General features: G+C 54.6%; 1 protein-coding gene across 1 annotated transcript; it reads right to left on the reverse strand.

The window, feature by feature from the left end:
• Positions 1-8,300: 8,300 nt before the first annotated feature.
• Positions 8,301-13,295, reverse strand: ABHD14B (abhydrolase domain containing 14B). Its single transcript, XM_054033856.1, has 4 exons — positions 13,214-13,295; positions 11,967-12,203; positions 11,050-11,291; positions 8,301-9,499 (listed from the first exon to the last, which is right to left on the reverse strand). The coding sequence occupies exons 2-4, from the start codon at positions 12,172-12,174 to the stop codon at positions 9,317-9,319; spliced, it is 633 nt and encodes a 210-aa protein (XP_053889831.1). The 5' UTR covers positions 12,175-12,203; positions 13,214-13,295; the 3' UTR covers positions 8,301-9,316.
• Between the last annotated feature and the right edge of the window lie 3,239 nt (positions 13,296-16,534).

Raw genomic sequence — 16,534 nt, forward strand, 5'->3', positions numbered from 1 at the left:
CCTACCATTTCTTGGTTTTCCTTGACTACTATGTTTTACCATTAAACCATTCCCTCCATAAACTTATCTAACTTAATCTTAAAACCAGACAGGTCCGTCGCCCCCACCGTTTCCCTCGGAAGGCCGTTCCAATATTTCACCCCTCTGACGGTCAGAAACCTACGTCTAATTTCAAGCCTGAACTTCCCCACGGCCAGTTTATATCCATTCGTTCTCGTGTCCACATTAGTACTAAGCTGGAATAATTCTTCTCCCTCCCTTGTATTAATCCCTCTAATATATTTAAAGATAGCAATCATATCCCCCCTCAGCCTTCGCTTTGTCAGACTAAACAACCCAAGCTCCTCTAGTCTCTTTTCATACGACAGGTTTTCCATTCCTCTGATCATCCTAGTGGCCCTTCTCTGCACCCGTTCCAGTTTGAGTTCATCTTTTTTAAACATGGGAGACCAGAACTGCACACAGTACTCCAAATGAGGTCTCACCAGCGCCTTGTACAACGGAAGCAGCACCTCCTTATCCCTACTAGATATACCTCGCCTAATGCATCCCAAGACAGCATTGGCTTTTTTCACCGCCACGTCACATTGTCAACTCATAGTCATCCTGCGGTCTACAAGGACCCCTAGGTCCTTCTCCTCTTCCGTTACTTCTAACCAATGCGTCCCCATCTTGTATCTAAAATTGTTATTAGTCATCCCCAAATGCATCACCTTACACTTTTCACTATTAAATTTCATCCTATTTCTGATACTCCAATTCACAAGCTCATTCAAGTCTCCCTGCAGGATATCCCTGTCCTCCTCCGAATTTACAACGCCTCCCACCTTCGTATCATCCGCAAACTTTATCAGCCCACTCCTGCAATCGGTTCCGAGGTCAGTTATAAATAGATTAAATAAAATGGGTCCCAAAACCGAACCTTGAGGCACTCCACTAGTAACCTCCCTCCAACCTGACAGTTCACCCTTCAATACGACCCGCTGCATTCTGCCCATTAACCAATTCCTTATCCACCTCTGGATTTTCATATCGATCCCCATGTTTTTCAGTTTAACCAATAATTCCTCATGGGGTACAGTATCAAACGCTTTACTGAAATCCAGGTATATTAGGTCCACCGCATTTCCCTTATCTAATAAATCCGTTACTCTCTCAAAGAAGGAGATCAGATTCGTTTGGCACGATCTGCCCTTCGTAAAACCATGTTGTAATTTATCGCAATTGCCACTAACCTCCAGGTCCTCAACTAGTTTCTCTTTCAGAATTTTCTCCAACACCTTGCACACTACAGATATTAAACTAACAGGCCTGTAGTTACCCGGATCACTTTTTTTCCCTTTCTTGAAAATAGGAACCACATTAGCTATTCTCCAGTCTAACGGGACCACCCCCGAGTTTACAGATTCATTAAATATTATCGCTAATGGTCCTGCTATTTCCCGCGCCAATTCCTTCAATATTCTCGGATGAAGATCGTCCGGTCCTCCTGACTTAGCCCCATTAAGGTGTTCAAGTTTTGTTTCTACCTCGGATACGGTAATCCCCCATCCTGAATGCCCCTCTGTAGTGGTGCCAGTATCCCTAATACCTTCATTGGCCTCATTAAACACTGATGCAAAATATTCATTGAGATATTGCGCCATGCCTAGATTGTCTTTAATCTCCTCTCCGGCAATAGTCTTCAGTGGTCCCACTTCTTCTTTCTTTGCTTTTTTCCTATTTATGTGGCTGTAAAACCTCTTACTATTGCTTTTAATTCCCCTCGCTAGGTCCAACTCTACACGGCCTTTGGCCTTTCTCACTCTATCTCTACATTCTCTGACTTCACTTAGGTACATTTCCTTACTGATCCCTCCCCTCTTCCACTCTTTGTACGCTTTCTGTTTTTTTCTAATCGCCCCTTTGAGTCGGTCGCTCATCCAGCTCGGTCTAAATCTCTTGCTTAGTAATCTTTTTCCCTTTTTTGGAATACAGGCCTCCGACAGCTCATGCATCTTTAACTTGAAGTAATCCCAGGCTTCTTCTGCCTTTAGATCCATTAATACGTTTGCCCAATCCACTTCCCTTACCAGTCCCCTTAATTTGTTAAAATTGGCCTTTTTAAAATTATAAACCCTAGTCTTTGACTTAATTCTGTTACTCCTTCCATTTAGTTTAAACCGAATTAGCTCATGATCACTGGAGCCCAAGTTGTCCCCTACTACCACTTCCTCAACGAGGTCCTCACTACTTACCAGAATCAAATCTAAAATGGCCTCCCCCCTCGTCGGTTCAGCTACCACTTGATGGAGGAATTGATCAGCAAGCACGTCTAGGAACATCTGAGCCCTATTATTGCTACTAGCGTTTGTTCCCCAATCTATATCCGGGAAGTTGAAGTCCCCCATAATTACACAGTTTCTATTAGTAATTACTTCTCTAAACACATTTAATAGTTCCTTATCCATATCCTGGGTCGATCCTGGCGGTCTATAGCACACCCCAAGCACTATCCCTGGAGAGGCTCTAGTAGTCCTATTACCCAGTGTGAGTATTGCCCAGACGGACTCTGTGTTATCTAATCCATCAACTATTATTTCTTTACAGCTTATTTCACTATTGACATACAATGCCACCCCCCCACCTTTACCTTTGTTCCGGTCTTTCCTAAACAGCGCGTACCCCTCCATACCTGTGTTCCAGTCGTGACTGCCATTCCACCACATTTCTGTTATTCCTACGATATCTGGTTTCAGCTCTTGGACCAAGAGCTCCAATTCCTCCATTTTATTACCTAGGCTTCTGGCATTGGTGTATAAACACCCTAATGTATGTCGTTTAGCCTGTCTCCCATTAGTAGCACTATATGTTGCGGGCCTCCTTGTGTCCGTCCCCCCTGTCCTTCCTATGTCCAGTCTCATCTCCCCGGCTATGTCTCCTCTCATTTTACTCACCTTTTCCAGACTGGAATCTGGCGTGGAGATTAACTGTGCATCTCCCAACCATCTCCCCAAACTTCCTAGTTTAAAGCTCTTTTGATAAGATGAGCCAGCCTCCCTCCCAGAAGTCTATTTCCTTCCCTACTCAGGTGAAGCCCATCCCGCGAGAACAGGTGTCTGTCCCCGAAAGCCTCCCAGTGGCCATACATCCCAAAGCCCTCCTTATAGCACCACTCCCTTAGCCAACTATTTATTCTCACAATCCTATCAGCCCTTTGCTGCCCTTCCCTCGGAACGGGCAGAATCCCACTAAAGATAATCTGAGCCTCTATCTCCTTGAGCGTCTTCCCCAGCCTGGCATAATCTCCCTTGATTCTCTCTAACGAGAACCTAGCCGTGTCATTCGTTCCTACATGAAGGATTATCAAGGGGTTCTTACCTGCTCCTTTTAGGATCCTTTTCAACCGCAGGTCCACATCGCGTGATGAGTTGTCACCCTCCAGTGAAGAGGATGGTGCAGAAGAAGGGCCAGGACTAGGAGGACACAGGGCTCCGACATGGACACCGTTACTGCTGAAGGCCCCATGGATTCACATCAGTTGAGGATCTGGCCCATTGGGTTTTTGTCATTGGGCAAAGGAATGATGAGAGGCGATGGGCTGCCCTGTGCTTGGGTGGGGTGATTTGGAAAGTGATCTCCCTGTGGTTGGCACAGGTACTAGTAATACCCAGCTGGACGTGCTGGGTACTGACTGGATGTGATCCCTGTGGTCGTGTAGAGTTGGCTCCATGATTTGATTGCTGGTGGCTGGTTTTTGCAGGGTTTGAATGTTTCAAATGCAGTTCGGCAAGTGCCCTGATCAGGGAGAAGATGGGGTGAGCCGCCCCCACTTATTTCAATAGCAAAACTGCTGTTGACTTTAATAGATCAAGGATTTAACCACATTAGTGACTGCCTCCACACTGTGCCCATAGCCTTGCTGCTAGCGGGGGGCATGGAGCCCCACAGCGCTAGCCTCGGCTCTGCAACAGGGTCCCTGTCTGAACTGTGCTTGGGGCCCACCCGCCATGTTGACTCTGACCACTGTTAGCTTGAGGGGCTGCCTTTGCATTTGCCCTCATGCCTCCCCATGAAACCTCCTCTAATGCCTTGTCTTTTGCTGCCCCCACTTTTTAATCTCACTGCTCAGTTTGATGCTCCTGAGCAGCTGCCCTCGGCTGGGCTCCCAGCGATGCTCCAGGAGGCAGGCTGGCCTGTGGGACTGTTATGGTGCCACTGTGCTTTCGGAGTGGATTGGAGAGAGAGCTCCTGTGGGGCTGGGTCACTCTGCCTACTGCCACCCTCTCCCCGGGATGTGACTAGGACAGAGGCTGCCCGGGGCCTTTCCTGGTCTGTCCGCTCCATCCCTCCATTTGGAGACCTTTCCTGATGGCTGCTTGTCTCTGTCCCTTCACATCATGCGTGGGAGGATGGGCCTGGGGACTCCCTTAGTGAACACTGGGCATTGGCCTGGCTTCCTGAAGGCCTGAGGAGACCAGCTGTGTTGGAGTTGTCGCAATGTGGTCACGTCTCTGCCAGCTTAGCCACACACCTCAGTTTGCTGTTGCTCGCTCTGCAATGTCCAGCTGCTTTCCCCCCCCACCTGTGCCTTTCGAGTGCCCCGGTGGTGAGCAGCGTGCCCTCAGCACTGTGATCTCCTAGCGCCGCCTTTTCTTCTGTGGTGTCGAGGATGCCTGGAGCCTCCCTGGAGTTTGGAAGTCACCCGTGCAATCAGTGGCTCCTGAGGGGTGACTATTAAGTGTCTTGCAGTCACTCCTCCAGGCCTCTGTGCCGCTCTCACCGTTCCCCGGTGGTCCAGCTATGTCTTAGATGCCCCATTGCATAGGTGCCAGTTTCCTTCCCCTGCAGTGGCTTGCCATAGCACTGGCTGTCATGAGCTACCCGCTGGGCTGCTTTCCAGGCTGCTCTGCGAGGAGAATTAGCCTGGCACAGACCAGGTAGACCTGCGTGAGGGACGCTCTCTGACCCTGCCATGACCAGCTGGCATCCTGGCTGCAGGCACACATCTCAGAGCAGGATATGTCAAGGGATCAGCATACCCTACCGTGTAGTGCTTGCGGCACCGCGCTGTCACATCCCAGCATGCAGCTTCTGTTCTGGAGTTGGTTGGCCATGCGGACCCTAGCGCTGCGCACAGTGGGGCTGTGGGGCAGTGAGGGGGGCTGGGGGGCAGGCGGACTAATAAATTCTGTGACAGGCCAGTGGGGCTGTGCTTTGGGACAACCTCGGTATTGTTATTTGTATGCTAGAAGCCCATCAAGCCCGCACTAGGGCCCCATTGTGCTAGGTGCTGTATCCATATGAGTCCCTGCCCCGAAGAGCTCACGCTCCAAGGACTAGGCCTTGTGATGCAAGCAGGGCGCTGTGCAGCTCTCTAGCATCAATGCACTGTGGGGAACCCATGCCACCTGCTAGGAGCCATGGATGTGGAGGAAGGAGTGGGCAGGGAGTGGAGGATGAGAAGGGAGGAATGGGTGGGGAGTCTAGAACCTGCAGGGAGGGGAAGGCTGGAGTTGAGTACGCAGAGGTAAGATGTGGAGTCTAGAACCTGCAGGGAGGGGAAGGCTGGAGTCGAGTAATGGAGGGGGCAGGCAGGGCGTGGAGATCGTGCAGTGTTGGATGAAGCTCTCCATCCTTGCTGCAAGCTAGCAGGACGCGCTGCGCCGGGAACACGACACTCCTGGGAGGAGAGCCTAGAAATGCTCCCTGGTAATTGGAGCGGCTGTTGGATGTAGGAACACAAGGGATGGGGCTCACAACAACACGGAGAGCAGAATGTAAGTGCAATACACAGGAGCAACCACTGCTCCAAAGGGGTAGTCGTGCCTCTGCCAGCTCCCACATGGGGAGGGCCCGAGCGCGGTGTGCCAGGCCCCTGTCTCAATCTAAATGCACCAGCACATGGCACCGCCCTGGGCTACACAGAGCATTGGAGGTGCAAGGAGTCCTCCCCACTTCTGCACTGGGGCAGGGGTGTTCTGAAAGGCGATTGTGGGGGCACAGGCCCATCCCTCTCTGTATCAGCCAGCAGATCTGGGCCACCCCCAGGAACTGGCTCCAGAGGCATTTTCATGCCCGGGATCTGCAGGCCCAGCTCTCCTGGCAGCGCTGGAGACAGCAAGGCCAAGACCATGGTGATAGGATTGCTGCTTGCAAGGTTGGATGCAGGTGCCTCATGATGCCGCAGCCACAGATGCTGGGCAGAGAAACGAGAATGCGCCAAGTTCAGCTTGGGCAGAAGAGGCCACGGCTCAGGCCAACTCACACCAGGGCTGTAACCAAGTCTGCCAGCCCTGTGCCTGTCTCACCCGCTCCCCTCTGTGTGGCCTTAAAGGGGTAGCACCCTTCTCTGCCTTGCCTTTATTTAAAAAAAAATCCAAAATCATTTTAAAAGGCTCAGAATGGAAATGGGAGGTCGGGGTTGGACCCTTAATGGAGGGTCACCCCCGAAAAAATCCCCAAATCCATCTTTGCTCCGCTCTACATGAGAGCTCATCTGTGCAGCACCCCCCAGGCCTGACCCCTGGTGGGGGTCGCTGGGCACTGCTGGGATCCTAGAAGTATTACTTGCTGAGTGTTGGAGGTGCCTGGCCCTTCCAACCGGGTTTGCCCTGACTGCCTACGCCGTAGCTCTGGGAACCACGCTTTCTGGGGGAGCATCTGTTCTTCTCCGATAGTGATGGGGACATTCACGCGGGCAAAAGGTGCTGGATGGGCAGTCTGCTAGCAACCCCAGTGCAGGGGCAGCCTCACTTTGCCCTTGTTCTTGAGAGCACTCTCTAGTGCTGCGAAGATGCATTTAATCTCCATGGCCCATTCAGTCCTTGGCCAGCAAGAACGCTGTGGACAACCTCCCCCTAGAAGCAGATGGGGGCCTCCCAGCTCCTGTCTCTTGGGGCCAAGGCACAGCCACTGCTCTCCCAGGGCTGGATGTGCTTTAGTGCCATGGTGCTTTAAGCCCTGAGACTCGCAAAGCTCGTGGCCCTTCCCCCACCTCCTCCATCCCAGGGCTTGGTGGCCACGTGGTTGTGACGGACGCCCATGGACTGGCCAGCGACCGGCCTGGCTGAGCTGGGAGCAAATCCCCCGCAAGGCCTAAGAGGATCAAGCTCAGCATTATCTAGCCTCCTCCTCAGCCATTCAGGGTGCAAGCCAAGCATCAGAGCTCTCCTCTGTCTGGCTGCGCTGAGTGCTAAGGAACCAGGCCAGGTGGCTCTGGAGCAGCCATGTGGCTGGCGGCTTTAGCCTGTGCCCCATCTGTTCAGCTCGGCCCCTCACTCCGTAATCCCCCGGACATTTAAAAGAAGCTATTTGCATTGTTATTCCGGGATGGGGGGCAGGGGGTCACTTGCCATTTTCCTCTTAAGCCAGGGTGAGCTAAATCAACCAGCTCCATTGTCCAGGGGCTGATGGGAGAGCAGGTCCTGTAGGAGCAGGGCTGATGCAAAGGGATGTGTACCTCAGAGGCCACTGTTGTTGCTGGGGGCCACATGCTGCAGCTAATTGGCTCCGGAAAGGGGCAGGGGATTCCCAGGGAACTTCCCTGGGGGAGTCAGTGAAAGACTGGGGCGTGGTGCTAATGAGGGAGCCTGTGCACGGCTTTGTTACCGTACAGCCCAGGACCTTGCCACGCCTGGCCCTGGATCATGCTTCCCGAGGGCTGTGTCTGTTTATCCCACGGAGCAGTGCTCCTCCTGCTCCATTATTCTGTGGACATCTTCACAGGAGAGACTGCCTTTCGGGGACCCCCTCCTCCCTGTTTAATTCTACCAGGAAAGGCTCTGTGGCTCGCCAGTGGGCCTGGGACCTCAGGTAGAGAACCAGTGCTGGAGAGGGAATTGCTGTCATATCGAAGGCTCTGGCCATTGTAGAAACTGGGCTTTGCTTGCGGGTCAGGAAATAGGAGTTCTGAATCCCAACCTTTGGCTACAGCCACTAGACAGGCTTCCTTCCTAGAGCTTGGAAATCAGGCTCTTGGTCTATTCCCTAGACAGTGCTCTTTCCCAGGGCTGGGAATAGAACCCAGGAGTCCTGACATCCAGTCCCTTACTCTAACCTTGTGACACGCTGCCTCTGAAATAATCAAACTGCCCTGCACCCTTCCAGCAGCTGACCCAAAGGACTGTTCTGCTCCAGCATGCAGCAGACCCCGCTCCCTCTGTCTGCTCTTGCTGGAATTTGAGTCCTCTCCGTGTACAACCCTGTTCCTAACTGCCGTGGCCATGGGCTTCCTGGGAGAGGGGGCCAGGTGTCAGCACCATGTGGGAAGGAGGAGGTGGGGACTGGAACAAGGGATGAAAGCTGCATGGAGACAGAGGCCCAGATCTGAGTTTTATTTGCTCATGAAGGATTAGGTGCTGTCGCCCCAGTTTGGGGTTCAGGAGGAAGCTCCTTGAATGATCCCAGGCTGGCAGCGAGTTTGGCCTCCGTGTGGCTCCCAGGGGCTGGGTCTCTCCTCACAAGCCAAGCAGTGCTGGGGGTGGGTGTCAGCGTATGCTCCAGTGAGGCTCACAGCAGGATTAAGGCACATCAGTGGGGCTAGGGTAGGGCTGAAGTAGCTGGGGGTGCTACAGGCAGGATTGAGGTGTACAGCAGAACTGGGTTGGTTGGGTTGGAATTGCAGGGAGACTGCAGGGCAGGAGCAGGGGCACTGGCAGAGCTGGGTGGGGGCAGGGCTGGAGTCACAGGAAGGCTGCAGGGCAGGAGCGGGGGCACTGGCAGAGCTGGGTGGGGGCAGGGCTGGAGTCGCAGGGAGGCTGCAGGGCAGGAGCGGGGGCACTGGCAGAGCTGGGTGGGGGCAGGGCTGGAGTCGCAGGGAGGCTGCAGGGCAGGAGCGAGGGCACTGGCAGAGCTGGTTGGGGGCAGGGCAGGATTGGGGGCACTGGCAGATCTGGGTGGGGACAGGACTGGAGTCGCAGGGAGGCTGCAGGGTAGGAGCAGGGGCATTGACAGAGCTGTGGAGCTAGGACTGGCAGGACGGGCTTGCACTAGAACGTGCAGCTGGGGAACCTGCCCTCAATACCCCCATCTCACCCCATGCTAGTGGCCAATCAGCTTCTACAGACCTTTCAATTCTAATCATTTTAAAAAGAAGGAAAAGGAGCAAGCACCTGGCTGCCAGGAGGGCGCCTCTGGCTGCGTGGCCGCCCTTTGCAAACCCCCCAGTGTGCTGCAATTGTCCAAGATTGGCAAAAAGCCATCGATTAAGTACCCGCTCTAGTGGGAGAGAGAAGCTGTGGTCCCCAGATCCTTCACAGGAGGTATGCACCAAAGAGCCAGCCGTGTGCCTGACAGATCGCACACTGAAGGGCTGGGGGAGAAGAGAGGCCGCTCGTCACTCCAGGCTCTTCAGGAAGTCCAGCAGGCCCAGGTGCCACTCCTCCGGCTTGTCCAGGTAACAGGCATGTCCCGCTCCTTTCAGCAGCAGCACCTTGTGATTGGGCAGGTTCTTGAGGTTGTTCAGGCTCATCTCCCCCAGCTCAGCGTCCTGATCCCCATACACAATCAGCGTGGGGGTCTAGCGGGAGGGGACACAAGGCACAAGAGCTCAGACAGCGGGTACGGGCACACTGCTCACTTTGATCACCGAGGCCGGGGCACAAGAAAGAGGCTAGGGCCTGGAAGAGTATCTCTGCCTGGGAGCATCACTGGTTCTGGGCACTGCTTTGTATCCCCCGTGGGTCTGGGAATTTCCCCTCGAATGGAGTTGTTGGGAATGATCCCTTTCTAGGGCCCAGTTCCTCAAAGATAGTTGGGTGCTTAACTCTCACTGAATCAGGGTATCTGCTGACCCCCAGGATTCAGACCAGCACTGGAGATGGGGGGCTGGAGCCTTGAGGGGCTGCTGTCTGGAGTAGGCTGAGATGGCAAAAATGCAAACCATGAAGCTAAAAACCAAGGTGTGTGTTGGAGGGGGATGGAACTGGAGGCTAAAAGCAGGGATGGGCAAAGGTCCAAAGGCTTGGAGCCTGGGCGAGGGTCATGTGATCTGGATGTGCCATGGATATTTTAGATCTGGAGGAATAGGACACATTTTCTTGGGACTATTTGTTGTATTCCTTCACCCTCATGCCCAGGCCCCAGACTGTCAGCTGGTGCAAATGGGCCATAACCATAGGCTATATGACCCAGGGAATTCCCACAGGGTCGGGGAATCCTCCAGCCGTACAGGGTTGCCGTGACAGCTCTCCCACCATCCTGGCTCTTGGAGAAGGGGATGAAAAGGAGGGTTCCAGCGCTCAATCCCAAGTGCCAGAACTGCCCTGAGAGGCTGTGCACTAGCCCAGGTGCTGGCTAGCCCAGGATAAAGATGCAGAGGAGACGTAAAGATGGCATTGTCACTTTGACTCCCCTCTGCCTGCTTGGATGCTGCTTAGGATCTGGTCCCACTGCACAGAGCCCGAGAGAATAGAAACATTCAACCTAATATACTGAAAAGCAGCAGCTAAAACGCCTTCTCTGTGCATAAAAATGTCCCTCCCACCCTTGCACTTCCCAGAGCTGCACGCAAGGACTGGGTTTCCCAGGGGGGAGCTGGGAGCGACCCATTGCCAGTGGACTCAGGCTAACACGCTGCTACTCTGAAACCTGGGAAATGCAGTTTCTCCCACGGCTCTGCCAGCTAGTGGAGGAGCCCAGGTCACAAGGGTGTAACGCCACTGTGTGAGGTGGGGTTACACCAGGAATGGATGTGGCCCAGTGTAAATGTGCGGGCCAGCACCGAGGCCTTGAGTCGTAAGGCCGGGCTCCAGGTGCCTGTCTCTGAACCTGACTGGGAAGAGGCCCCCTTGTGGTACACAGAGTGCTTTGCCCTGATGGAGCTTGAACATTACTGCTGGACATTCCCTTCCATGGGGGCTTGGACTCAGATTCTCCGGTTTCCCCGCTGCTGCAGGTCGGCTCTGCACACACCTGCAAGCTCGATTCCCTTTATCCACTTCCCGGTGTCTGCCCAGTGCCTTAGTTCTTCCACCCCATCCCCCAGCCTAGTGTTCTCTGCCCCCGCCCGGACACCAGGGTCCCCAACAAAGGAGACTTGCCCCTTCCCTGCCAGCCCAGGGGCTGTACCTTTATGCTGGCGTACTGCATGGCGGGGAACTTCTCGGAGCAGATGGGCGCCACTGGCACATAGGCCTGAACCAGCTGGCTGTGCTGGAAGAGGAATGGGAGCGAGTACATCCCGCTGAGAGATGGGCTGATCACAACCACCTGGCCCAACTGCAGGGCCTCACAGACAGCCTTCAGGAAACCCCCCGGGGCAGGCTGCCCAACAGGGGCCGGAGCTGTCGCCTCCTTGGAATGGCCGAACCCTGGACCATGTGAGACAAAACCCCTCTGTGTTACAGATGTTGCTGGCAGGCCCCTCGCGAGAAATCTGCAGTCCTGGTGCACCACATTCACTGGGGCCCTACCCCTTCCCATTTCACCCCAGTTAAAGACTTGGGGGGGGGCAGATTCTCCCCTTCCCACCCCTCCCATCAGCCCTCGTCCCCGGACAGATAAAAACAGTATAGAAGGGGGCAGAGAGATGGCGACAGTCTGGCCCCCAGTGTCACAACAGGGTCATTCCTCAGCTTTCATTGGCAGTATGACTCAGGAGAGGTGCAGAGGGCTATGGAGGGGGCTGGGAGCCAGGACACCTGGGTTCTGCTCCACAGGCCGTGAGAGGATGGTGTCTGCTAGTTAAAGAAAGGCACTTGAGTCAGAACACCTGGGTTCTATTCTCATTTATGCTGCTGACTCTTGGTATGTGTATGGGTCAGGCATGAAACCTCTCTGTGCCTCAGTTTCCCCCATCTGCTCCCATATCACGGTGTAGGGAGTGCTTGTGAAGGCTCTCCAGGGAAGGTACTAGAGCCATGCACAACATTAGTGCTCGCCCTAGGACCTTATCCCACCCTACCACCTGAGGGCTGTTCTGCCGCCCGGCCCCACCCGTGGGGCTGTGCATTTAAGGGATTCCCCCAGTGGCTGAGCAGCTGTACCTGGCAGATCAATGGCCACAGCGCAATAGCCAGCATCTGCCAGCTTAGACAGCGTCTGCAGATTGAGCCAGGTCTCGGATGAAAAGCGAATGCCGTGGAGCAGCAGGACAGACAGCTTGGGGGCCTGTTGGGCCGGATTGGCCTGCCGGTAGAACAGGGTTTGCCCATCCACCATGATGGTGCCCACAGTCACCTGCGGGGTGGCCATGGCCTCCCTGCTCGTGCTTTCCAGCAGTCCTGAAAGAGAGGAAAACCTGGGCTGAGCCCTGTGCCCCCGCAGAATGGACTCTGGGCACAGTCCCTGATCTAGGCACAAAGGACCCTATTTACTTAGCTCTTCAGTGTCTCACCTCAATGCTAATGAGTGGACAATATAACACTAGGGGTTGCTGTCCATTCACTGGGTTGGCCTCATCAGGTATGTGGGGGAGGGGAAGGGGGTACACTAGGAAACTTTGTTTTTGGAGGGGGGGGATGAATAGGGGATCACAAGGGGAACAGGAGAGCAAGTAGCAGGGGGCCAGGCCAGTAGCGACCCAGGAACAGACTGGGCGTGTCTGAGCCAGATCGGGCAGATTTTTAGAGAGAAAACCTATTATCTGACCCAATACCAGTTGGCTAATGAAAGTGAGTGAGTACCCTGTTCACCCTTCCACAACACTGCAATCAGTGGGGCTTCAATCAAATTGACAAATTAGGATATTCACAGCTGATTGATGGCAATACTTAGAAGATAGTTCACTGGTGGAACTCACTGCCCCCAGGATCTCACTGGGGCCAGGAACCCAGCAGGGTTTCATAGAGGATCAGAAATGTACGATGACAGTAAGGTCACGCACTGTTCGGTTAGAGAGAAGGTTTTAAGGAACCTTCCTGAGCCAGGGCAAGACCTGCTCAGTAAGCAGGCTCAGGAAGAAACAGCCCCAGAGGGCGGGGTGCCCCGTGGCTAACGCTGCAGGGGTTTTGGCCCCAGAGGGCGGGGTGCCCCGTGGCTAATGCTGCAGGGTTTGGCCCCAGAGGGCGGGGTTTGAAGCAGCTGGTTCTGGCCTCTGTTGGAGCCAGGGTGCTGGTCTGATGGCCCCGGTGCTCAGAGCCAGGCGGGCCCCCAGGTCCTGACACAGCTGCAGTGTCCAGGTCTCTGCCCCAGCTCTAGTGCGTCCTGGGGCGGACAGGAGGTATCCGAGAGCAGGGACCCTGGCAAAGCGGCCGCCCCAAGCCCTTCCCTAGCAGCGCGCGGGGGGCGATACCTGCCGAGAGGAGAGGGGCGACTCCCCAAAGGCCTGCGCTTCCCGGGGTCGAAGGTAGGACAGGAAACCAGGGCGCGAGTCGTGACGCGAACCAGGGGCGGAGACAGGCATGGCCACAGAAGTGCGAGCGCTCGCCTATGGGCGCAGTGACCCCTAGTGGCTAGCAGCGCCCGTCTAGGAGAGAAGCGTAGGAGACGGGGGCAGGGAGGACCTGGCAGCAGCCCCCCCCAGTGCTAGCCCATCTGCGCTGAGGCTTGCAGCACTGTAGCTACATCCCCACGACAGACAGGGCCTAGGAAGAGAAGAGAATGGAATAGGAATGGTGGGTTAAGGTGCAGCATGTTTATTATAGAGGAAGTTTCCTTTATGTGACTTCTGAGTGGTCAGCAGATTGGCTGCTTGCAGAGGGAGGTGTAACTGTTTCCAGCTTTGCATGGGGAGGGCAAATCTTAGTGTTGCCAACTCTTGTGATTTTATTGTGAATCTCACAATACACTGACTGCTGTGTTATTTTTCAAGCCCCAGCTCCTACTCTCCTGTTGTTTCTGGAGAGTGCCAGCTTTCATTTTCCCTCCACATCCTCCCTCAAAGTTGCAGCTATGGTAGGAAAATATTATTCCCATAGCAGGGTTCTGAAAAGTTATAATGAGCAATTGCAATGGAAAGAGCTGGTCTCATGGGGTGCCCTCTTCAGGGACTGCTGGCCAGCTGTGTGTTGGGCTGACATACACAGGAATGATACATAGCCAGTTAGTTGTTATTTTGCCACTGGCTTTGCAGAGGCAAATAATCCAGCTGTGAAGAGAAAGAAGGGAGACATAGCTCTAGGATCTCTGCAACTGTTCCAGTATTGTCCAGGAAATGCTGTGTGCAGTGCACAAATATTGCCCAGAAGGGTTAGTGATTTTGTTGTTGTTGTACAGGGAGCAGGAAAGAATCCAAGTCCCCCAACCTGCACTTCCACATATGTGGTTCTCCTGTGCCGCTTCTGTGTGGTTAGCCAGTGGTGTCCACCACATACTAGAACCTCCCACACCACTTCTGCATGGCTAGCCATGGCTATTCCATGTGTCCATGTATCAGGGCCTCCAATGTTACTTCTGGAATGGGTAGCCATAGGTGCTCCAAGGCTGCTGGGCATTCCTTGCTACTCCTGCATGTCCAGCAGTATCTCTGTGTAGCTCATCTCAGTGGTAGCTCACTGCATCCCTGATGTTCTCAGGGACAGGAACAGGACACTGCTGTGTGAAATTCAGGCGGGGTGCTGAGCCGTGAGAACCAGACTCTGTTTGCAGTGAGGTTCAGATTGGATATTGCAGTTGGAGGAAGAGATCAGCTTGCTCCATGCTGCCTGTTTCATTTTAACGTGTCCTGCCGCCTTCTTCCCCACAGAGATGGGGGTGGCAGAGTTTGTGTCAGGTCATGGGGAACTGAGGAGCAAAAGAGTTAAATGTGCAAAATGAAGGTTGTACCCCCTCTGTCCTGTCATCTAAACCCTGGCAGTACTGGCAAAGCTGCACCTAGGATGGTTTACATCCCAGCATTGGCAGGGCCTGAGAGTCCCCCATAGCATCTGGGAGTGTGAAGAACAGAAGGAGGCTGAGGATAGTGGCTTTAGAGTAATTACAGTTTGCAGTGAAGCTGTCTTGCTAGGTAAATGAATATAAGCAAAAGTTGTCGGGTCCTTTCCCAGTTTGCAGTTGTTGCCAGCACCATATCAGGTATTTCTGCTCAGCACAGGCAGAGCTGGGTATTTTGTTACATAGCCCTTATTTCAAATGAGCTGTCAGGAAGTTGACACAAGATGGGTCCCTCTACTGCTGAATTCTCCTCCCTCCACTCCCAGGTTTTTGCTCTGAGGCCTGTTTACCAAGGGAGAGCTGCTGAAGGGTGCTGGGGACTTGGTCTGGGAGCCTAGTGGAGAAATGTAGCAGACTTGGTGGTAATTGTTTCATTGATGTGAACAGCTGGTTGAATTCTGGGGTGGGGGTGGGGTGTCTACTACAGCTGAGCACTATGAGCCCCTGTTTGGAAGAAAGGAGGGAGCCGAGAGCAGCCAAAGGGGAAAAGGGAGGAAGCAATACAATAGCAGGGCTGGAAGATGAGTGGCGCGTATCTGGAATGTGTGGCAATAATTGACAAGGTGGGTTAAGGTGCAGCATGATGGACATGAGGGAGTCTTGAGTTCTAAACCTGATTTTGTTATCCTGAGTGCTAGTTAATCCGTGCCTCAGTTTCCCCCCAGAGATGACCATTGCTGCTTTGTGGTGGGGTTGTGAGATTTGTTGTTTGCTGTTCAGTAGCATTTGGGAACCCTAAGCGAAGCTCGGGCAGGGCCCCATTGGGGATTTTTGAGCCTGGTCTTGGTCTCTAAGGATTTCATTTCCCTCTCATGGGGTGCCCTCTTCAGGGACTGCTGGCCAGCTGTGTGTTGGGCTGATATACACAGGAATGATACATAGCCAGTTAGTTGTTATTTTGCCACTGGCTTTGCAGAGGCAAATAATCCAGCTGTGAAGAGAAAGAAGGGAGACATAGCTCTAGGATCTCTGCAACTGTTCCAGTATTGTCCAGGAAATGCTGAAACTCCAGAGGGAAATGAAATCCTTAGAGACCAAGACCAGGCTCAAAAATCCCCTGAGGGCCTCGCCCTCCAAACCGCCCCCATCGCCTGCCTTTGCAGGGTGCCCACGGGGACAGGGAGGAGGATTAAAGGGGCACCCCCAGGAGCCCAAAGGCGGCTGGGGAGAGTGATTCCCCCGGCTCAGCCCTGTCCCAGTCCACCCGCTCAGAGGCTCCCCAAGCGCGCAGAGTGCTGGTTGCAGCAGCTGGACTAGGGACGGTCCGGCTCTGGGGACGAGCGCGGAGCCGTCTGTCCGCAGCTGCGCATTCTCGCCTTCCCCCGCTAGGTGGGACTGTGGGGCTCGATTCGGGCTGGCAGCGCGGGGGGCCGCTTCACTGCCACACCAGCCCGGTCGAAGGCAGCGGCTGTCGGGCGCTGCGCAGCAAGGCGGTAAGTGCGTGCGGTCCCCGGGGACTGGGGCGCTGGAAGCGCCTGGCCAGCTGGCCCCGCCTGCGCTGGGCTCCGGCGCGCCTCGGGGAGGCCCTGGCGGGTAGCGCGCGGGCCTAGGCGTGCTGGTAACCAGGGCAGGCCCCCCTCTGCGGGCGCTGGGAGTGCTGGGGGCGCAGGCAGGCTGGGCCGGGGGCGGGCGATGGCCCCGGGGCAGGGGGAGCCGGGCAGGGGCGCGCCCAGGTGGCCCGTGCGGTACAGGGGGGTGCACAGGCCCGGAGTCACTCCGGCGCACTGCGATGCTGTGGGGA

The sequence above is a fragment of the Malaclemys terrapin genome, chromosome 7 (genome assembly GCF_027887155.1).
Source record: "Malaclemys terrapin pileata isolate rMalTer1 chromosome 7, rMalTer1.hap1, whole genome shotgun sequence".
NCBI lineage: Eukaryota > Metazoa > Chordata > Testudines > Emydidae > Malaclemys > Malaclemys terrapin.